This window comes from Natrix helvetica, assembly GCF_964273705.1.
Source record: "Natrix helvetica genome assembly, chromosome: 2".
Classification (NCBI taxonomy): Eukaryota; Metazoa; Chordata; class Lepidosauria; order Squamata; family Natricidae; genus Natrix; species Natrix helvetica.
The window spans coordinates 296,641,100-296,664,511 of NC_138552.1; the positions used below are offsets into that span (position 1 = coordinate 296,641,100).

Here is a 23,412-nt window from a genome sequence, read left to right on the forward strand (position 1 = left end):
TTCTCCCTTCCTTCTCTCCCTCCCTTCCTCATTCTTTCCTTCCTTCCTCCCTCCTACCCTAATTCTTTCCTCCTCCTTCCTCCCCCCCTCTTCCATTTTCCCTTCCTTCCTCCCTCCCTCGCTTCTTTTTTCTTTCTTTTCCTTTCTTCCTTTCTTCCCTTCCCTTCATTGCTTCTTTTCTTTTTTCTTCCCTTCCCTTCCCTTCTTACCTCCCTTCCTTCTTTGCTTCCTTTTCTTTCTTTTTCTGTCTTTCCTTCCTTCCTTCCTTCTCTTTCTTTTCCTTTCTTTTTCTTCTTTCATTCTTTATATAGTCATACAATCTTAGAGCTGGAAGGGACCTCGGAGGTCTTCCAGTCCAACCCCTGCTCAAGCAAGAGAGCCCTTACCCTTCCAGACAAATGGTTTTCTAGTCTCTTCTTGATGACCTCGAGTGTTGGAGCAGCCACAACCTCTGGTGGCAAGTCGTTCCACCGATTATTTATTCTCACTTGTCAGGAAATTTCTCCTTAGTTCTAAGTCGAATCTCCCTCTTTAAAGTTTACACCATTGCTCCTTCCTTCCTTCCTTCCTTCCTTCCTTCCTTCCTTCCTTCCTTCCTTCTCTCCCTCCCTCCTTCCTTCTCTCCCTCCCTCCTTCCCTCCCCTTCCTTTCTTCCTTCCTTCCCTCCCTCCTTATCTCCTTCCCTCCATCCTTCCTTCTCTCCCTTCCTCCTTAACTTCCTTCCTTCTCTCCCTTCCTCCTTCCTTCCTTCCCTCCCTTCCTTCTTCCTTCCTTCGCTCCCTCTTTTTCTTTCTTTCTCTCTCTTTTTCTTGTTATTTCGTTCTTTACAAAATCATAGAATCGTAGGGCTGATGGGGACTTTCGAGGTCTTCTAGTCCACCCACTTGACCCCAGGTGGAGGTCCCTGTACCATTTCAGACAAAATGGCTATCCAGTCTTTTCTTTTAGAAACCTCAACTTCTGGTGGCCAGCTGTTCCGCTGATTAATTATTCTCCCTGCCAGGAAATTTCTCCCTAATTCCAGGGGGCTTCTCTCCTTTGATGATTTCCCCTTCATTTTCCCCTTCTTTTCTTCTTCACCTTCCCCCGCTCTACTAAAGCAGCCCACCCCCATTCCTCCACCTGCTGCCCCCCCAATTGGGTTGTTCTAATTTTCTTTTTTTACACTTCTTCAAGCAAACAGGACTCCAACGGCCGTCCGCTGAGGGGCAGCTCAATGCAAAGGCCACGCTGTCCAGCAGAGGTCGTCCCCCACCAAGGCCACAGGCCTCCCGTGGCATGGAGAGGCTGAAGACCCAACGGGAAACCCTCAAAAAACCTAAAACAGCTAGAGCAGAGGTCTCCAACCTGGGGAATTCTGGGAGTTGAAGTCCACCAGGCTTAAGGTCGCCAAGGTTGGAGACCCCGGCTGAGGAATTCTGGGAGTTGAAGTCCCCCAGGCTTAAAGCTTTGCTGGCTTGGGAATTCTGGGAGTTGAAGTCCCCCAGGCTTAAAGCTTTGCTGGCTGGGGAATTCTGGGAGTTGAAGTCCAACAGGCTTAAGGTCGCCAAGGTTGGAGACCCCGGCTGAGGAATTCTGGGAGTTGAAGTCCCCAAGGCTTAAAGCTTTGCTGGCTGGGGAATTCTGGGAGTTGAAGTCCCCCAGGCTTAAAGCTTTGCTGGCTGGGGAATTCTGGGAGTTGAAGTCCAACAGGCTTAAGGTCGCCAAGGTTGGAGACCCCAACTGGGGAATTCTGGGAGTTGAAGTCCCCAAGGCTTAAAGCTTTGCTGGCTGGGGAATTCTGGGAGTTGAAGTCCCCAAGGCTTAAAGCTTTGCTGGCTGGGGAATTCTGGGAGTTGAAGTCCCCAAGGCTTAAAGCTTTGCTGGCTGGGGAATTCTGGGAGTTGAAGTCCCCAAGGCTTAAAGCTTTGCTGGCTGAGGAATTCTGGGAGTTGAAGTCCCCCAGGCTTAAAGCTTTGCTGGCTGGGGAATTCTGGGAGTTGAAGTCCCCAAGGCTTAAAGCTTTGCTGGCTGGGGAATTCTGGGAGTTGAAGTCCCCAAGGCTTAAAGCTTTGCTGGCTGGGGAATTCTGGGAGTTGAAGTCCCCCAGGCTTAAAGCTTTGCTGGCTGGGGAATTCTGGGAGTTGAAGTCCAACAGGCTTAAGGTCGCCAAGGTTGGAGACCCCAACTGGGGAATTCTGGGAGTTGAAGTCCCCAAGGCTTAAAGCTTTGCTGGCTGGGGAATTCTGGGAGTTGAAGTCCCCAAGGCTTAAAGCTTTGCTGGCTGGGGAATTCTGGGAGTTGAAGTCCCCAAGGCTTAAAGCTTTGCTGGCTGGGGAATTCTGGGAGTTGAAGTCCCCCAGGCTTAAAGCTTTGCTGGCTGGGGAATTCTGGGAGTTGAAGTCCAACAGGCTTAAGGTCGCCAAGGTTGGAGACCCCGACTGGGGAATTCTGGGAGTTGAAGTCCCCAAGGCTTAAAACTTTGCTGGCTGGGGAATTCTGGGAGTTGAAGTCCAACAGGCTTAAAGTCGCCAAGGTCGGAGACCCCTGAGCTAGAAAAGTATTTTGCAGGTTGGGAAGGGGAAGAGAAAGTGGGGTGGAAACCCCTTTCACTTCACAGGAAATGCGAGCCTGCTCTGAATAATTCCATTTATTTATTCTATTGAAAGCGATTGATGTTGCTAGTTGTTAATATATTACAGTATTCATTGGCTTCACTTTGTTTGTTTTTTAAACGCTGCTGGTTATTGACCTAATAAATCCTATTTATTCACTGATTAAGAGCATTTCTATTTTGTTTATTTCCTGCCTTCTTAGAGTACTCCTCAACTTACAACAGTTCCTTTTAGCGTCCGTTTCAGGTTTCATCGCTCCTGGGGAAAAGGGACAGGATCATTTTCCACACTTGCAGCCTCCCCATGGTCACCTGATCGGAATTCAGCTGCCTGGCGACTGACTCATAGTTAGGACGGTCGCAGTGTCCTGGAATCACATGAAACTCCCCCCCCCTTTTTTTGCGACCGTCTATAAAGCAAAGTCCATGGGGAAGCTGGATTCACTTAATGACCATGTGGCTAACTTGACAGCTGCAGTGATTCACCTAACGCCCGTGGCAAGAAAGGTCATAAAACGGAGCCAAATTCACTTAACAACTGGTCTTGGCTGGTAATTTGAGGCTCCATATGGTTATTACCTGTATTATTTTCACAAATATATAATTTGACTTTGGGGAACGTAGAAAAAGGGGGTCTACATTTTTAAAGGGAGATCAGGAGACCCAGGCCCCCTCAGGAACCAAAAGAAGGGACCCTCGCCTGCCTCTGACGCGGCTCTTAGCTCCCCATTTCTAGAACGGGGGATACAGTTTCCTTGGCAGAGAAATCTTTCAGGTTTGGGGTTTCTGCATGCTGCAGCCCAGTTCACTGCCAGTGGGTCGGGGGGCTCCGGGGTTGGAATATGGAACAGGGGTTCCAGGTATTCGCCCCTCTTGTCCCCCCTGCAAAAAGGGATGAGGGCAGAGGGGGGTTCCTACCAGTTCGGACGTTTCAGCTGAGCTGGTAGTGGTAGGATGGCCTGGGTCACAGAAATGGTAGTGAGGGCTGGCTGGCCAACCCTGGCCAACAACTGGTTCACCTACTCGGACACTCGCCCTGCATCGCCTTCGCCACCTGCCCCCTCCTGCCTCTGCCAAAGGCTGCCTGCCCTTCAGGCTTTGGTCTCCTCATTGCTTCTGGGGGTGGGAAGGTGAAAGGGGCCATCAAATGGGCAAAAACGGCCCATTTCTGTCCCCCCCAAAGGGGCAATATTTGCCTGCTTTTCGTCTCCTTGTTGCTTCTGGGGGTGGGGTGAAAAGAGCCCGAAAATGGCCCATTTTTCACCTCCCCCACCTTCTGAAGATAGAGAAAGATAGACAGAGAGAGAGAGAGAAGAAAGAAAGAGACACATAAAGAGAAAGAAAGAAAGAGAAAAAGATAGAGAACAAAAGAAAGAAAGAAAGAGAAAGAAAGAGAAAGACAGAGAAAAAAGAAAGAGGAGGGGAGAGACAAGAAAGAAAGATAGAAAGAAAGAAAGGAAGGAAGGAAGGAAGGGGGAGGGGGGAGAGAGAGAGCTAAGCCCTCCCACTCACATCACCAACCAATCACATGGCCAACAACCTACGCCCACCAAACTAGCCACACCCACAGAACCAGTAGTAAAAAAAATTTGAACCCCCCCCCCCCCCCGGCTGAGGGGCCTTGTGGCAGGTAGACTGCCTCCGGACAGGGAGGTTCTACTGATGACCAGGTGGCTGACGTGCATGTCTCTGCCCACAGCTAAGGAGGGGGTGCCCCATCTCTTTTTCTCTCGGTAAAAGGGGCAGTCCATAGGGCATCCTCGGCGTCTGGTGTTGCGGGGGCTTGGATTAGGAGTCTGGGGGAGACCTGGAAGCCCTTCCCAGACCCAGACCCAGACCCAGACCCAGCCCAGGAAAGCTGAGGGTCCCCAGGGTGGGTCTGGGGTCTGGAGTTGTTGGGTGTCCCAGAAGAGAAGCAAGTCTCTGGATTCCCTCACAGCCCAAGAACTGGGGGGGGGGGGGGCTGGGGGAGGCCAGTACCCTAGGCAGGGTACATCCCTCCCCCCAACCTCCAGGGTGGCCTCGCCACTTGCCTCAGTCCAGCATGTCCTGAGGTTGCTCAGTGGAACCTCCCCATGGGGAGGCAGTCTATCTTAGAGTCCTAGAATCTCAGGGCTAGAAGGGGCCTTGGAGGTCGTCTAGTCCACCCTGTGCCAAAGGCAAGGGCTGGAACGAGGGAAGAAGAGGGACATAACCCCCTTTCATCGGGGCTCTCTGTGGATGGCATGGGAGGGGGGAACAATGGTATCCTATGCAGGGAGGTGTAACCCCTCCCCCCTCCCTCCCCCCCCCACTCTTACTTGCCACCTGCCTCAGTGGAACTGCCCCATCTGGAGGCAGTCTATCTTAGAGTCCTGGAATTCTAGGACTGGAAGGGTCCTTTGAGGTCTTCTAGTCCACCCCGCTGCCCAAGGCAAAGGAAGGAACGTGAGGACCCACCACAGGGGGAGCTGAGCCTCCTTTACAGAACGAAAAAGAGGTGGGCCACCCCCTCCTTAGCCGTGTGCCCCAACCCCCCAGCCTGCCCACCTGGCCACCAGGCGAACCTCCCAGTCCGGAGGCAGTCTATCTTAAGAGTCCTGGAATCCTAGGACTGAAAGGGTCCTTTGAGGTCTTCTAGTCCATCCCTCCCCCAGCCCAAAGCAAAGGAAGGAACGTGGGGACTCATCGCAGGGGGGTGGGCTGAGCAACGATTCCCACCCACCCACCGTCCTTTTTACAGAACGAAGAAGAGCTGGGCCACCCCCTCCTTAGCTGCGACCCCCTGCCTGCCCACCTGGCCATCAGTCGAACCTCCCCGTCTGGAGGCAGTCTATCTGCAACCATGTCCCCTTTTTCGGGGGGGGGAACCAGAAGGGGGTCTTATTACATCCCCCTCCCCACCCCAGCCCCCTTCCTATCCGCGGCGGGCACGAGCAAGGGGGGCGCCGCAGTGCCCCCCCCCCGGTGCCAGGCGCTCGGCGGGGCAACCGCCTGCCCAACCCCTGCCGGCTGGTCCATCCTCCCCCCCCCCGGCCCCCTCCAGCCCCCTCCCAGTCCCACCGCCGCCGCAGGAGGCTATATTAGGAAGCAGCTCTGCACCAGCGCCGCGCCTTCTATAGCCGGCCGCCGCAGAGCCGGGGCGGAGTTGCCGCGCCCGCTGCGCTACGCGGGGTTCCCCGGAGAGGTCGCCCCCCGGCCGGGCAGGGCAGGGCAAGCGCCCCGCGAAAGGCGGCTCGGGTGGTCGTCGCCCACCCGCCTGGAAGGGGGAGACACGCACCGCCGCGCCTTCTTCCCACGAGCAGGTGAGCGAGCGGGGAAGAGGCTGGGGCGCGGACGCCCGGGTCGACCCCCGACCCAATTTGTTTCTCCCTTGGGACCCCTCTGTCTCTCCCGCCCCCTGCCCCAAAACCCGCTGCGAAGGTCCCACGCGGAGTCTTGCGGCTTCTGGGTTTGTAGAAGGGGGAGAAACTCCGCCGGACTTTGGCCCGTGGAATTGGGGTGGGGTCTGCGGAGGACAGGGGCTGTCCTTGCGGGAGACAACGTGGAAAGTAGGACCCCCAATTCTTCTGGATAGAAGTGGGGGAAGGAGGGGGGAAAACTCTGGCGGACTTTTTTGGGCCGGTAGGAATTGGGGTCCCGGGACTCCCTGCGGAAGCCCACCCCCACGTGTATAGTCGGGGAAAAGACCCCAAATTCTTCCCCCTTTGGAACTTTGGTTGGATAGAAAGGGGGGAGGGGGAGGAAGGGAAGGAGGGGGAAACTCTGCCGGACTTTTTTTGACCCGTGGGAATTGGGGTGGAGGTCTCGGGCGAAACCCCCTGCGGAAGACAAGGTGGAAAATCGGACCCCCAATTCTTCCGGCTTCGGCTGGATAGAAAGGGCGGAAGGGAGGGGGGAAACTTTGGCGGACTTTTTTTGGCCGGTGGGAATTGGGATCTCAGGACCCCCTGCGGAAGCCCCACCCCTACGTGGAAAGTCGGAGGGCGGACCCCCAATTCTCCCCCTTTGGAACTTTGGCTGGATTGAAGGGGGAGGGGGCAACTCCGCCGGACTTTTTTTGGCCCGTGGGAATTGGGGTCTAAGGAAGCCCCCCCCCAAACGTGGAAAGTCGGGGGGAAGACCCCCAATTCTCCTCCTCTTTGGAACTTTGGCTGGATAGAAGGGGGGGTGAAAAGGAGGGAGGGGGAAACTCCGTGGGACTTTTTTTGGCCCCTGGGAATTGGGGTCTAGGGATCCCCTGCGGAAGCCCCCCCCCCCTAAGTGGAAAGTCGTAGGGCAGACCCCCAATTCTTCCCCCTTGGGAACTTTGGCTGGATAGAAGGTGGGGGGGGAGGAGAGGAAAACTCCGCCAGACTTTTGACCTGTGGGAATGAAACCAAAGGTAGCCCCCTCCTCCTTTTCCTTTCTCTGCCCCCCCCCACACCTGAAGGCTCATCTTTAAACAAACTAGCATTAAAGGAACTTTTAGCAATCCTGGTTTGGTCTCCAATGGGCTAAGGATCCATCAACTGGGATTACAGGAGTTTAGGGGCTGAATGGAACCTCCATATCCCAGCGCAGTCTATCAGGGAACCCCCGTTTAAAGCAGCAACCCCCAAAACCGATCCTTTCCCTGCTACTTTATACATTTTGATGCAAATAAAATAGTATTAATCATATTTGTTTCATTTAACAAGCTGATATAATTCTAGGAATCGTACACACGTTTATATTAAATTATAATCTTTCATTATTTAGGGTTTCAATATTTCGGTGTGTTGTTTTCCATGTCTATTGAACTTGTTTCTCCCCTCCCCTCCCCCAATTCCAAATGGCTGCTGGTCCTGCTTTGAGCTTCTTAGATTTTTGCGGTGGGTATGATTCACACTCAAGGCTGGTCTCATTAAGTCTCTCTGGCAAAGCTACTGAGCAATTTTTGGTAAAAAAAAAAAGAATCCATTAAGTTAGAAGCTTTGGGCTCAGAATAACAAAGTTGAAGGGGACCTTAGAGGTCTTCTAGTCCGACCCCTTGTTCAAGCCCATATTTGGGAAGCAAAGGCTGTGACTGATGGATAAGAGCTTAGAGCATTTCCGTCCTCCTTAAAAAGTGGGTATTTGTGCGGTGGCATCCCAGGGCACTATAAATCCCAGATCCTAGTCCTAGGATGGTCAGACTAGATGACCCCCAAGGTCACCTCTGACTCCTATTTTCTCAGATTACAGAGAGTCATTGACTTTCGACCACAATTGAGCCCAGAATGTATGTTGCTAAGTGAGAATTTTGTTAAGCAAATTTGTTTGCCCCATTTTGCAATTTTTCTTGCCATTGTTGTTAAGTTCTTCAATAAGTGAATCTGGTTTCCCCAGTTGACTTCGCTTCTCAGAAGGTCGCAAAGGGGGATCCCATGACTTTGGGATCGTCATAACTGTGAGTCATTTGTCAAGCATCCGAAAAGGTCATAAGTGAGAAAAATGGTTATGAATCACTGTTTCAGTGCTTTTGGAACTTTGAACGGTCACTAAATGAACGGCTGTAAGTCGAGGACTACCTGTACTGTCTAGGCCTGGCTTCCACCCACTGAAAAGCTGTACAGGTAGTCCTTAACGTATGACCACAATTGAACGCCAAATTTACATGGTTAAGCAAGGCAGTTAAGTGAGCTTTGCTCCATTTTTTCACCTTTCTTGCCACTGCTGTTAAGTGAAACATTGCAGTTGTTAAGTGAGCAACCCAGTTGTTAAGTGAATCTGACTTCCCCGTTGACTTTGCTTATTAGAAGGTCGCAAAAGGGGATCTTGTGACCCTGGGACACTGCAACCGTCATAAAGGTGAGTCAGTTTTCAAGTATACAAATATAAATCATGTGACAATGGAGACATTGCAATGGCCATAAGTGTGAAAAATGGTCATAAGTCCCTTTTTTCAGCACTGTTGTCACTTCAGTCACTAAACGAATAAGGTTGTAAGTCAAGGACTATCTGTATTTGTGGGGTGGCTGGGACAGTCGCCCCAGGCTGGTGTTTGGAGTCCACTTTCCTGGCAGAAAAAGATTTCTATAACAAAATTACCTTTAAAAACAGATTTTAATATCTGAGCTGGGATTTGTGATGGTTCTACCTTAGCAGGGACAAATAATTAGGGATAATGCAACCAAATTGTACAAAATTAGAAATGAGAACCCGCAGTTCTGCTCCGTAAATGTGCCAAACACAGGAAAAATTAATCCTGTGGAACTCACCTCTACATGATGGAGTAGCGGGTGGCAAACTGCATCCTTTGAAAGGATATTGGAGGTTTTATTTATTTATTTATTGTTGGGAAAAGTTTTTCATTCACAGACATAACAATCTCCTAATCTCTCTCGTTAATCATACGTGTTACCTTTCAATATTTATAAGAGTTTTTCCTCCTCCTCAAGTTAAAAAATAAACTCCAGGTTGCTTTCTCTGCCATCCCTTCCACCCGTCTCATTTTACAACAACCCTCCTCCTCCTCCTTCTTCTTCTTCCTTCCCCTTTTCTCCTTCCCTCCCTTCTTCTTGGGGTCTCGGGGCGAGACCCCTGTGGAAGACCCCCCCAACGTGGAAAGTCATAGGGTGGGTCCCCAATTCTTCTCCTCCTTCTCTCTCCTCTCCTTTCCTCCTCTCCTTTGGGGATTTTAGAGAGGGGATTATCACGGCCCCCACCAGGGCCTGGCTGGGGAGGGGGTGGGGGGATCAAGGGAGTGGATGCGTTGAGCCCCCTGCCCTTTGAGGCCCTTGCCAGGCAGGCATCCGCTAAGCCCTTTTGATTGATGGGCTTTGCAAAATTTGCGCACACCTTTCCCGAGCCAGGATTTCTCCCTTGGCCCTGAGTGGAGCAGGGATGATGCTGCCTAAACCTTTTGGTTTTTTTTTTAAAACTCCTCCTGCTGGGCTGTTGTGGCCGTCAGACCTGAGGGCAGTGCCCAGTTGGCAGTTGGACCCTTCCCAAACCATTGCCAGTGTGCATAACTGTTGGTGAATTGAGTGAGGGGCTGTGCAATCATTTAATACCTGTGGGTTTCTAATTTCCAATTCACAATAGAGCTGAAAGGGACCTTGGAGGTCTTCTAGTCCAACCCCCTTCTCAAGCAGGAGATGCTATACAATTCTGGACAAATGCCTGTCGAATCTCTTCTTGAAAACCTCCAGTGATGGAGCAGCCACAGCTTCTGGTGGCAAGCTGTTCCACTGGTTAATTGTCCTCACTATCAGGAAGTTTCTCCTTAATTCCAAGTTGCTTCTCTCCTTGATTCTTTCTATTTCTATTCATTGCCCTTCCTTCTTTCCTTCCTTCCTTCTCTTCTTCCTTCCTTCGTTTCTTCCTTTTCATTTCCCTTCTTGTCTTCCATCCTTCTTTCTTTCCTTCCTCCCTCCCTTCTTCCCTCCCTTCTTCCTTCCTTTTTTCCTTCCTTCTTTTCATTTCCCTTCCTTCCTTCTTGTCTCCCATCCTACCTTCTTTCTTTCCTCCCTCCCTCCTTCCTTTCCTTCTTCCTTTCTTCCTTCCTTTCTTCTCTTCATTTCCCTTTCTTCCTTCTTGTCTTCCATCCTTCCTTCCTCCCTCCCTTAATCCCATCCATCCATCCATAGAATAATAGAATAACAGACTTGGAAGGGATCTTTGAGGTCTTCTAGTCTAACCCTCTGCACAAGCAGGAGACCTTATACCATTTCAGATAAATGGCTGTCCGGTCTCTTCCTAAAAACCTCCAGTGATGGAGCCTCCCACAACTTCTAGTGGCAAGCAGTTCCACTTGTTAATTGTCCTCATTGTCTGGAAGTTTCTCTTTAATTCCAGGTCACTTCTCTCCTTGATTAGTTTCCATCCTTTGCTTCTTCTCCTGCCTTCTGGTACGTTGGAAAACAAGTTGACTCCCAGAATTCTCCCAGCCAGGCAGAAATTCTGGGAGTTGAAGTCCACGGATCTTAACACAGGCCATTTTGCCCCCTCTTGACCCATCGCTTGGGGCAGGAACTTGAAGCTGGAGAAACATCTCCTCAATCTTGGCTTCAAGGAACAGGAGCCTATCATGTCCTGTTAGATGTTCTTCCTAATCCAACATTTCTCAGTCTCAATCACTTGATGATGGGTGGACTTCAACTCCCAGAATTCCCCAGCCAGCTCTGGAATTCTGGGAGTTGAAGTCCACAAGTCTTTAAAAGTTCCAGGCAGGACACCTTTGCGTTTAGTAGCAGGGTTCCCAAAGCAAAGAAAGCACAAGGAGGAATCACCCTTCTAATCTGGAACTCACTTGCTGGAGGCCAAAAGATATAAAGGAAAAAAAGGAACAGCTTTAGAGGAAAACCGAGACGGCAGAGAAGGAAAACTGCAGCTTTGGAGACTGGAAACCGGGGAGGAAAGAAAAGGGCAACTGAACAGAGATGAGTGTTTTACTGGCCGGATGCCCTTTTGTGTCGCCAATGCGGAGTTTTGTTCGGCAGATATATTCTCATTATGCCCAGAGAGAGAAATATCGGCCTCTACCTAGGATCATTCTGACATTCTTTTAACGCATGCCAAAATTGTGACTTGTCCATTTAGGCGCTGCTGTGGTCCAGCTGCCTGGCTCATCTTACTGTCTCTTTCTCTCCCCTCCCAGCGCCCGCCAACATCCCCCGCCATGAGTCGCCGGGTGGTTCGACAAAGCAAGTTCCGGCATGTCTTCGGACAGCCGGTCAAAGCTGACCAGATGTATGAGGACATTAGAGTCTCCAAGGTGACCTGGGACAGCTCCTTTTGTGCCGTCAACCCCAAATTCCTGGCCATCATCGTGGAATCGGGAGGAGGCGGGGCCTTTATGGTACTGCCCCTGAGCAAGGTAGGTGGGCTTGAGGAGGGGCAGGGAGTCATCCCCATGGGGAGGGGGCATCAATTAAAGGCCCCCAAGCTTTGGATTTTTGCACTCGAGGCGCTACATAGCTATTCACAACAACCCTGCGAGGGAGGTTATCCAAAAAAAATCTATCGAAAAGTGAGAGAAAAGAAAAATACATATAAAAAGGAGGAAAAGAGGAGGGAAAAAAAGAAGTTAGGAAAAGGGGATTGGTAAAATAAAATGAAATATGTTAATCATGGCAATGGTATGTAGCTAATTAAGATGTGATTGAACGAGACTGATATTATTAATTGTGCAAATTATTAAGTTAAATGTTGATTATATACAATACTAAACCTGAAGAGATATGTTACCTATAGAAAATAAATGGAAATGAAATGGTCAATTTCATTTATTTCTAAAAGGATGAAGATGACATGCTTTATCTATGTATGTATGTATTGGTGTGTGTGTGTGTGTGTATGTGTGTGTGTTTGTATGTGTATGTATGTATATATATATATATATGATTTAAAATTGGAAAATATGGGAAGAAAATAATACGGCTAAAATGGGAAACGAAAATACAATGTAATATGAATTATGTATATATGAAAATGTTAAAGAGAGTAACCGGACAATACTCTGTTTACAAAAGAAATTTAAATATGTAACAAAAAATTTAAAAAACTTTGTTTTTTTTAAAAACCAACCCTGCAAGGGAAAATATGGGAAGAAAATAATACGGCTAAAATGGGAAACGAAAATACCCTTGAGAGAATCCCCTTGGCTTATAGCTGGCAAACCTATGACACGCGTGCCAGAAGTGTCCCGCAGAGCCATCTCTCCAGGCACGCCAGCCGTCACTCGTTGCTATTCCAGTTGGTCTTTGTTTGTGGGGGAACAGAAAAACAGCTCCCTGGCGTGCATACGTGTGCTGGGAAGCTGAGATTCCAGTTTCCATGCGTGCCCAAAAACCGGAAGACCAGGTGACCAGCATGTATGCGCATGCCGAAAATAGGAAGCTCAGCTTCCCGGCGCGGGCATGCCCTAACCCGGGAAGCTGTTCTTCCAGTGTTCTCCCGCCCACACGCATGCACTCCCATTTCAGCACTCGGTGCCAAAAAGGTCTCACCAACACTGGCCTAAAGGCAATGCAGAGGTCGGCCTAGAGTACAGGGCGGAACATGTGAAATGAACCCTTGAAACCATGCTAAAAACAAACCATGATTTGACCTCTAACACAATCAACAGCCAACTTTTGAGAAGGATGCAGAGAAAGGGAGGAAGGAGAGTAGTAAGGATGCTCAGGGGATGAGAAATGGAGGCTAGGAGGAGGAATGGGAAGGGGTCAAGCTGGGTGCATTTAATCTTGAGAAAAGAGGATGGAAGAGGAGATGACAGGACTTGGTCAACAGCTGAAGGACGTCAACGGAAGAAGGATGATTCATACCTTTGTCTTCTTTGGCTCCAGTGTCCGAGATGAAGGTTAATGGATGGATTAAGATCATGTTTCTCAACCTCATCACCATGACGATGGGTTCGTTAACCGGATTCGGTTTTTTATTCTGGGCAAGGAAGATGGCTTTTTGGAGTCCCTTTTCTGGAGGGGTTTGAAGGCCCCCTAAGGGTTCAACCAAAACGAAAGCCAACTTTTTCTACTTTCAGGAATGGGAGCCTATAATCTTCTGGCATCTCTACAACTTGGATGGTCTTCCTAATGTTTTTCAACTTCAGTGGTTGGACTTCAACTCCCAGAATTTGACAGTGGTTGGACTTCAACTCCCAGAATTTGACAGTGGTTGGACTTCAACTCCCAGAAATTGACAGTGGTTGGACTTCAACTCCCAGATATTGACAGTGCTTGGATTTCAACTCCCAGAATTTGACAGTGGTTGGACTTCAACTCCCAGATATTGACAGTGGTTGGACTTCAACTCCCAGAAATTGACAGTGGTTGGACTTCAACTCCCAGAAATTGACAGTGCTTGGATTTCAACTCCCAGAATTTGACAGTGGTTGGACTTCAACTCCCAGAAATTGACAGTGATTGGACTTCAACTCCCAGATATTGACAGTGGTTGGACTTCAACTCCCAGAATTCCCCAGCCAGCACAGCTGGCTGGAGAATTCTGGAAGTTGAAGTCCACCCATTGTCAAATAGCTGAGGTTGAGAAACATTATCTTAAGCCAATTCATTATCCTACATCTTGAAAAGCCAAAGACATGACTCATCGTTCTTCCGTTGACGTCCTTCAGCTGTTGACCAAGTCCTTCCAGCTCCCCTTCCGTCATCTTTTCTCAATAAATGTACCCATTTCGACTCCTTCCCATTCCTCCTCCTCGCCTTCATTTCCCATCCCCTGAATATCCTTGATACTCTCCTTCATCCCTTTCTCTGCATCCTTCTCAAAAGTTGGCTCACGAGATGAAGATGAACCCAATGGAACAATGAATGAGGAGGACGTTCTCCGTTCAGTCGTGACCTATTCTTGGCAATTCTCTCCGGCCAAGTCTTTCTGCGTCTTCTGAACTTATACTATGAGTAAATTGTCTCCCCTGATTAGGGGACGTGATGGAAAACACCCCTAACTGGAGGGGATCCAATCATTTCTTTTGGCCGGTGACATTAAGCCCACTGTCTCTTACACAGCACAGAAGAGAAGGATTTCCTTAGAACATTGTGCAAAGTTGGTGTGAGTGTGCATGCACACACGCCCATGTAACAGACTCCAGCCAGGAGTGAGAAATCGGTTTGCAACTGATGAGGAAATGGAGCTAACAGTGAGGAGAAGTGAGTTCCCTTGAAAAGGAAGAGAAGATGCTACAATTGAAATGTGGATTTGTTCCTTTGACGCACAAAGTTGCTGGATCTCAGTGTTATTTGCACAAGCTGATCCCTGCAAAAAAAAAAAAAGCAGGCCTAAGAGAATAGAACAGAACAGAGTAGCAGAGTTGGAAGGGGCCTTGGAGGTCTTCTAGTCCACCCCCTGCTCAAGCAGGAGACCCAATACCATTTCAGTCAAATGGCTGTCTGATCTCTTCTCGAAAGCTTCCAGTGATGGAGCACCCACAACTTCTGGTGGCCAGCTGTTCCACTGATTAACTGTCTTCCCTGTTAGGAAGTTTCCTCTTAATTCCAGGTTGCTTCTCTCCTCAATTAGTTTCCATCTGTTGTCCTTCCTTCCTGCCTGCCTGCCTGCCATCCATCGAATTACAGTGCTGGCAGGGACGTTGGAGGTCATCTAGCCCAACCCTCTGCTCAGGCAGGAGACCCCAGACAATTTCAGACAGATGACAATCCAATCCCTTCTTAAAAACCTCCAGTATTGGAGCACTCACAACTTCTGGTGGCAAGCAGTTCCACTGGTTAATCGTCCCCAACGTTGGGAAGTTTCCCTTTAATTCTAGGTTGTTTCTCTCCTCAATTAGTTTCCATCTGTTGCTCTTCCTTCCTTCCTGCCTGCCATCCATCCATCCATCCATCCATCCATCCATAGAATTACAGTCCTGGCAGGGACCTTGGACGTCTTCTAGTCCAACCCCCTGCCCAAGCAGGAGACCCTACTACAGCATTTCTGACAGATGGCAGTCCAGTCTCTTCTTGAAAGCCTCCAGGGAAGAAGCTCCCACAACCTCCGAAGGCAACTTCTGTTCCATGGGTTGATTGTTTTCACTATCAGAAAGTTCCTCTTTATTTCCAGGTTGAATCTCTCCTTGGTCAGTTTCCATCCATTCTTCCTTGTCTGGCTTTCAGGTGCTTTGGACAATAGCTTGACCCCCTTCCTCTCTGGGGCAGCCACTCAAATATTGGAAGATGCTCTCCTGTCTCCCCTGGTCCCTCTCTTCCCTAGACTAGCCAGGCCCAGTTCCTGCAACCGTTCATCGGATGTTTTGGCCTCCAGTAGCCCAATCATCTTGGTTGCTCTTCTCTGCACTTTTTCAAGAGTCTCCGCTTCTTTTTATAGTGTAGGGACCAAAATTGGAGATAGTACGCTAGGTGTGGCCTTACTAAGGCTTTACAGAGCGGTATTAGTACCTCCCTTGATGTTGATTGTAATACAATACAGGAAGAGACCTTGTAGGCCTTCTAGTCCAATCCCCTGCCTAGGCAGGAAACCCTATACCGTTTCAGACAAATGGCTATCCAACATCTTCTTAAAGACTTCCAGTGTTGGGGCATTCACAACTTCAGGAGGCAAGCTTCCCCCACTGACTTTGTATCCCTCTGTCATTCAGACTGTTTCTCCTGTTTTTATTTGACGTCTAAAGACTCCAAGACACATGAAGGAAGAGCCCCAGAAGGCCACTACAGCTTTCTCCAGCCACAAGACGTGGAATTGAACCCACAATTATGCAGGAGGAACAACCCATTAAGCCTAAATGAGCGACCAAGAGAGCGGGACATTAGTAGCCTTTAAAAACAAGGCGAAATCAAGAATCGTGGGCAATCCTCAACTTACACCCATAATTTGGCTCAACATTTCAGGTTTTGCCCCGTTTTATGACCTTTCTTGCCACTGTCGTTAAGTGAACCACCACAGTTGTTAAGTGAGTCACACGGTGGTTAAGTGATTCTGGCTTCCCCTACTGACTTTGCTGGTCAGAAGGTCGTAAAAGGGGATCGCGTGACTCCAGGACACTGCGACCGTCATAAATGCAATATTGGAATTCAACATTATCCAAACACAAGTAGTAGAACAAAGTCAAACTAGAGTCTTGGACTTTAAGAAAGCTAATTTCAATAAACTTAGAGAGAGCTTGGGAAAAATTCCATGGATGAGAATCCTCGAGGGGAAAACAACTCAAGAAGCTTGGGAAATTTTGAAAAATGAGATTAGAAAAGCCCAGTCTAACACAATACCAATGAAGAAGAAAAACAACAGCTCCCAAAAGAAACCAGCATGGCTGCATAAACAACTATCTGACAAACTGAAAGACAAAAAAAGTAAGTATAAAAAGTGGAAGGAGGGGGACATAACTAAGGCAGAATATCAGCAAATAGCCCGAGCCTGTAAAGATGAAGTGAGGAAAGCTAAGGCTCACAATGAAGAAAGGCTTGCCACAAAAGTAAAAATTAACAAAAAAAGCTTCTTCCAACATGTTAAAAACAAGAAAAAAGTTAAGGAAACAATTGGTCCATTGCTAGGAGAAAGTGGCAAGAAGGTGACAAGCAACAGGGAGAAAGCAGAACTATTTAACTCATGTTTTGCATCTGTCTTTACACAAAGGGATAAAACAGTCCAACCTATCAAAAGCAGCACCACAAAATTAGGAACACAAATTGAAATAGGGAAGAAAATGGTAAGTGAGCACCTGTCTACCCTAGATGAGTTCAAATCACCAGGACCGGATGGATTACACCCCAGAGTTCTGAAGGAACTAGCAGACGAGATCTCAGAACCACTGAATTATATCTTTCAGAGATCCTGGAACACCGGGGAACTACCAGAGGACTGGAAAAGAGCTGATGTGGTTCCCATCTTCAAAAAAGGGAAAAAATTAGATCCAGGAAACTACAGACCTATCAGCCTAACCTCAATACCAGGAAAGATTCTGGAAAAAATAATCAAGCAACGAATTTGCGAACACCTAGAAGCAAACAAAGTAATAGCCAAAAGCCAACATGGATTTGTCAAAAACAGATCATGCCAGACTAATCTTATTGCTTTCTTTGATAATGTGACAAAATTAGTGGACCAGAGGAATGCCGTTGATATAGTTTACTTGGACTTCAGTAAGGCTTTTGATAAGGTAGACCATAACCTACTACTAGATAAAGTAGAAGAATGTGGGTTAGACAGCATCACCACCAGATGGATTGGTAACTGGCTGACCAACCGCACTCAACGTGTAGTTCTCAATGGAACTGCATCTACATGGAGGGAAGTATGCAGTGGAGTACCCCAAGGCTCTGTTTTAGGCCCAGTACTCTTCAACATCTTCATCAATGATTTGGATGAGGGAATAAATGGGGAACTCATCAAATTTGCAGATGATACCAAGCTGGCAGGAATAGCCAACACTCCAGAAGATAGGCTTAAGATACAGAAGGATCTTGACAAACTTGAACATTGGGCACTATCTAATAAAATGAAATTCAATGGTGAAAAGAGTAAGGTTCTACATTTAGGCAACAAAAACGGAATGCACAGGTACAGTATAGGTGATACCTTACTCAGTAGTAGTAACTGTGAAAGGGATCTTGGAGTCCTAGTGGACAACCATTTAAATATGAGCCAGCCGTGTGCAGCAGCTGCCAAAAAAGCCAACACAGTTCTAGGCTGCATCAACAGAGGGATAGAATCAAGATCACGTGAAGGGTTAATACCACTTTACAAGGCCTTGGTAAGGCCACACTTGGAATACTGCATTCAGTTCTGGTCGCCACGATGTAAAAAAGATGTGGAGACTCTAGAAAGAGTGCAGAGAAGAGCAACAAAGATGATTAGGGGACTGGAGACTAAAACATATGAAGAACGGTTGCAGGAACTGGGTATGTTTAGCTTAAGAGAAAGAAGGACTAGGGGAGACATGATAGCATTATTCCAATATCTCAGAGGTTGCCACAAAGAAGAGGGAGTCAAACTATTCTCCAAAGCACCTGAGGGTAGAACAAGAAGCAATGGGTGGAAACTAATCAAGGAGAGAAGCAATTTAGAACTGAGGAGGAATTTCCTGACAGTGAGAACAATTAATCAGTGGAACAGCTTGCCTCCAGAAGTTGTGAATGCCCCAACACTGGAAGTCTTTAAGAAGATGTTGGATAGCTATTTGTCTGAAACGGTATAGGGTTTCCTGCCTAGGCAGGGGGTTGGACTAGAAGACCTCCAAGGTCCCTTCCAACTCTACTATTGTATTGTATTAAATATGAGTCAGTTGCAAAGCGTAGAGATGCTGCCGTAGTTGTAAATGTGAAAACCGGACAGAAGTCGCTTTTTTTCAGCACTGTTGAAATTTTGAGCGGTCACTAAACGAGCGGTTGTAAGTAGAGGACTATCTGTACAATATTTTTCTTGATATCTCCTAAAATTGCCTTCTTTGTCATCTGACGTTCGGTTTGCAATCCACTGCTATTCCAAAGCCCTGTTTTGCGTCCCTCTTTCAGCCTTAACCTGGGATTTGGATTTGATCAATTTGGATTTGCTTTTTTAAAGAGGCAATCAGAGTTTCTGATTTTTTTCTTTGAAGACGTTTCGCTTCTCCTCCCAGAAGCTTCTTCAGCTCTGACTGGATGGTGAGGAAGGGAAGGATTGATGCTCCTTGCAGACAGCTGGTCCTTTGCATCCTTTGAGAGGGTCCTTGAGGCCACTTGGAGGTTTCTCTGTGTCCTCAGGGTCACTGGAGTGGGGCAAATGGGGGGTAAGCATTCTTGGAACAGCTGGAAGGATCGAGTTGTAGAAGGTTCCACACCCATTTGCACCCAGGACCCCACAGTTATCTTCCTCCTCCTCCTCCTCCTTTCCCCCCCTCCTCTTCTCCACAAATCCCCCTCCCTTCTAGCACTGACGATGTTACCTAGTTGGGTCATGAAAAGTCTGTAAGAAATCCACCAAGCTCAGAGAGCAACAAGGACCCCACACGCCTCTTCCCCGTCCTCCTCTTCCTCCTCCTCTGTGCAAACCCCTCTCCCTTCTCGTTGATGATGTTCCCTAGTTTGGTCATGAAACGTCTGCAAGAAAAGCACTAAGCTCAGCACCAAGGACCCCACAGTCCTCTTCCTCCTCCTCCTCCTCCTCCCTTCTAGCATTGATGATGTTACCTAGTTGGGTCATGAAAAGTCTGTAAGAAATCCACCAAGCTCAGAGAGCAACGAGGACTCTACAGTCCTCTCCCTCCTCCGCATCTTTTGTACATCGTGGCGACCAGAACTGAATGCCGTATTCCAAGTGTGGCCTTACCAAGGCCTTATAAAGTGGCATTAACCCTTCATGTGATCTTGATTCTCTCCCTCTGTTGATGCAGCCTAGAACTGTGTTGGCCTTTTTGGCAGCTGCTGCACACTGCTGGCTCATATTTAAATGGTTGTCCCCTAGGACTCCAAGATCCCTTTCACAGTTACTACTATTGAGCCAGGTACCACCTATACTGTACCTGTGCATTCTGTTTTCCTTGCCTAAATGTAGAACCTGACTCTTTTCACCATTGAATTTCATTTTATTAGATAGTGACTCTAATGTCCAATATATCCTGTGGGTTCCAGGCAGATCAGCTGCATTTGAGAATCTTTGGTCAACATCCTCCGTTCTCTTTCCTCTTCCCTCCCCAGGCAGATGCCCTCTAAGTGCCCCCTTCTCTCTCTCCCTCTCTTTCCCCCCCCCCCTTCCTGTCCTGGGCTGGCCAGCCCGAGAGATGGACTGGAGCAGTTGGCCGGCTGAGTCACAATAATAAGTGACTCACTTTGGGAACAATCAAAACGAAGGGAGCGGAGGTCGAGCGGAGAAGGGGACGGAGGGGGGGGGCAGTTTTTCCACGGCTCAAATTTCCCTGGGGTGGGGGGGGCAGTGAGGCGGCCCCGCTCAAGGTCAGGGCACCTAGAGGAGAACGCCAACACCCAGCGGGCATCTGCGAGGACCACGCCTGGCATGGAAACGGTGTGTGTGTGTGTGTTGCAATTGCTCACCCAGGTGTGTGTCTTGCTTTGCACCGTGCCACGTTTTCTCGTTGGGCTGCCTGTGGTCGTAAGTCAAGAACAGGTACTCCTCGACTTACGGCCACAACTAAGCTCTACCATTTCTGTGGCTGAGCAAATGTTTTGTCCCATTTTATGACCTTTCTCGCCACAGTTGTTAGGTGAACCGCTGCCGTTGTTAAGGCAGTCGCACAGCCGTTAAGCAAATCTGGCTTCCCCCGTTGATTTGGCTTGCCGGAAGGTCGCAAAAAGGGGACCGCTTGACCCCGGCCGGGACACTACGACCATCATAACTACAAGTCGGTGGCCCAACGGCTGGACTTTGATGGCGGGGAGATAATGGCCGTAAGTGTGGAAAATGGCCCTAAGCCAGATTGCCACGCGCCGTTGTAACTTTGAATGGTTCCGGTTGTAAAGCAGAGGAGCCGAAGGGACGGGTGCGAATCCTGGCGTTTTGGCTTTGTTTTCCGTTGGCTTTGCCAATTTTGACTTGACATTATTGGGGGGTGTTTTCTTCTTGCACAGTTTTCCTTCGACTCAGGTTTCCCTTGAAAGGGAGCCTGTCAGTCAAACGTCAGGGAGGGGCCTGTGGGGTACCTTCCTCTCCACAACAGATCAAGCTTAGGGGTTGCATTTGCCCCCCCTCTCCCCAAAAATGACTTCTGACCTTTGTGCCTCTCTACTTTCTATTCCCCTTCCTCCTCCTCCTCCTCCTCTCCACAACTCCCAATCCCTTCTAGCAGTGATGCTATTACCTAGTTGGGTCAAGAAACGTCTGCAAGAAAATCACCAAGCTCAGAGAGCACCAAGGACCCCACAGTCCTCATCTTATTCCACCCCATCGTTTCTCCTTCTCCTTTTCTTTCTTCTTCTCTTCTTCCTCTCCTTCCTCCTTTTCTCCTTTCCTTTCTCTCCCCTCCCCTCTCCTTTCTCTTTTTATCTTCCTTTTTCCTTCACCCTTCCTTCTCCTCTCCTTTTGTTCCCCTTCCTTTTTCCCTTTTCCCTCCCCTCCCTTCCCCTTCCTTTCCTTTTTCCTTTCCTTTTCCTTCTCCTCTCCTTTTCTTCCCCTTTCCTTCACTTCTTCTCCTTCTTCTCCTTTCCTTCTCCTTTCCTTTTCTTTTCCTCTCCTCTCCTTTCTCTTTTTATCTTCCTTTTTCCTTCACCCTTCCTTCTCTTCTCCTTTTGTTCCCCTTCCTTTTTCCCTTTTCCCTCCCCTCCCTTCCCCTCCCTTCCCCTTCCTTTCCTTTTTCCTTTCCTTTTCCTTCTCCTCTCCTTTTCTTCCCCTTTCCTTCCCTTCTTCTCCTTTCCTTCTCCTTTCCTTTTCTTTTCATTTCCTCTCCTTTCTCTTTTTATCTTCCTTTTTTCCTTCACCCTTCCTTCTCCTCTCCTTTTGTTCCCCTTCCTCTTCCTCCCTCCTTCTCCTCCTTTCCTTCTCCTCTCCTTTCCTTCCCCTTCCCTTCCCTCCCCTTTCCCCTTCTTCCTCTTCCTCCCCCCTTCTTCTCCTTTCCTTCTCCTCTCCTTTCTCTTTTTATCAGACCCTCTGTAGGAAGAAAACCCAAAGCAAGAGAGGAGAAAACGTCTCCTCTCAATGTCACCCAGCCTAAAAAAAAATAGGGGGGGGGCTCGCTCTTCAAATGAGACCCAACGCTTCGATGCCCAGGGCTGGATCGGGATGTTCTTGCCCGGCCAGGCAAGGCGCCTGGGAGTTGGAGCTGGGGAATTGCCGTTTATTCCTATCCTGAACGGGGGAGAAGAGCGTGACGAGGCTGCCAAAAAGGCCCCCAGTGATTTGGGGCTGGGTTCATGGAGCCGTAACACTCAAATGATGAGAAATAATCGCTCTCTTTTCTTTGTCCTTGGCCAAATGGACGAGTGGTATAACGCACCTTGTCTGGACCGCAAAATCGGGGGGGGGGGTGCTCCCAGTAGACCCTGGTGGGGTGCTCTAAGCTCACTTGGTTTTATCTACTGCAGGGGTGTCCAAACTTGAGAAATTTAAGACTTGCTGGCTGGGGAATTCTGGGAGTTGAAGTCCACAAGTCTTAAAGTTCCCAGGTTTGGACACCCCTGATTCATTGGTATCCCGCCTTTATTATTTTTTTAAGAATAACTCAAGCGATAAACGTGTCCAATAAACCTCCCCCCCCTCCTGTTTTCACCGCAACAACAACCCTGTGAGGTGGGCTGGGCTGAGAAAGTAGCCCAAAGTCACCCAGTTGGCTTTGATACCTAAGGCAGTACTAGAACTCACCATCTCCTCGTGATTGGTCCAGAGTCACCCATACGGTTTTCATGCCTAAGGTAGAACTAGAACTCCCCGTCTCCTGGTGATTGGCCTGAAGTCACCCATCTGGTTTTCATGCCCAAGGTAGAACTAGAACTCCCCGTCTCCTGGTGATTGGTCCAAAGTCACCCAGCTGGCTTTCATGCCCAAGGTAGAACTAGAACTCCCCGTCTCCTGGTGATTGGCCTGAAGTCACCCATCTGGTTTTCATGCCTAAGGTAGAACTAGAACTCCCCGTCTCCTGGTGATTGGCCTGAAGTCACCCATCTGGTTTTCATGCCTAAGGTAGAACTAGAACTCCCCGTCTCCTGGTGATTGGCCTGAAGTCACCCATCTGGTTTTCATGCCCAAGGTAGAACTAGAACTCCCCGTCTCCTGGTGATTGGCCTGAAGTCACCCATCTGGTTTTCATGCCTAAGGTCGAACTAGAACTCCCCGTCTCCTGGTGATTGGTCCAAAGTCACCCATCTGGTTTTCATGCCTAAGGTAGAACTAGAACTCCCCGTCTCCTGGTGATTGGCCTGAAGTCACCCATCTGGTTTTCATGCCTAAGGTGGAACTAGAACTCCCCGTCTCCTGGTGATTGGTCCAAAGTCACCCATCTGGTTTTCATGCCTAAGGTAGAACTAGAACTCCCCGTCTCCTGGTGATTGGCCTGAAGTCACCCATCTGGTTTTCATGCCCAAGGTAGAACTAGAACTCCCGTCTCCTGGTGATTGGTCCAAAGTCACCCATCTGGTTTTCATGCCCAAGGTAGAACTAGAACTCCCCGTCTCCTGGTGATTGGCTCAAAGTCACCCATCTGGTTTTCATGCCCAAGGTAGAACTAGAACTCCCCGTCTCCTGGTGATTGGTCCAAAGTCACCCATCTGGTTTTCATGCCCAAGGTAGAACTAGAACTCCCCGTCTCCTGGTGATTGGCTCAAAGTCACCCATCTGGTTTTCATGCCCAAGGTAGAACTAGAACTCCCCATCTCCTGGTGATTGGCTCAAAGTCACCCATCTGGTTTTCATGCCCAAGGTAGAACTAGAACTCCCCGTCTCCTGGTGATTGGTCCAAAGTGACCCATCTGGTTTTCATGCCTAAGGTAGAACTAGAACTCCCC

The 23,412-nt window shown here is 48.8% G+C and overlaps 1 protein-coding gene across 1 annotated transcript in view; it reads left to right on the top strand.

Annotated features, from left to right (window-relative positions):
• Positions 1-5,689: 5,689 nt before the first annotated feature.
• Positions 5,690-23,412, top strand: part of CORO6 (coronin 6) — a gene marked incomplete at its 3' end in the record, with an annotated part of 49,348 nt that continues 31,625 nt past the window's right edge. The window contains exons 1-2 of the mRNA XM_081943952.1: positions 5,690-5,877; positions 11,175-11,393. Of these exons, the coding sequence (XP_081800078.1) occupies positions 11,196-11,393 (198 nt within the window). The 5' untranslated portion in view covers positions 5,690-5,877; positions 11,175-11,195. The remainder of the gene's footprint in view (positions 5,878-11,174; positions 11,394-23,412) is intronic.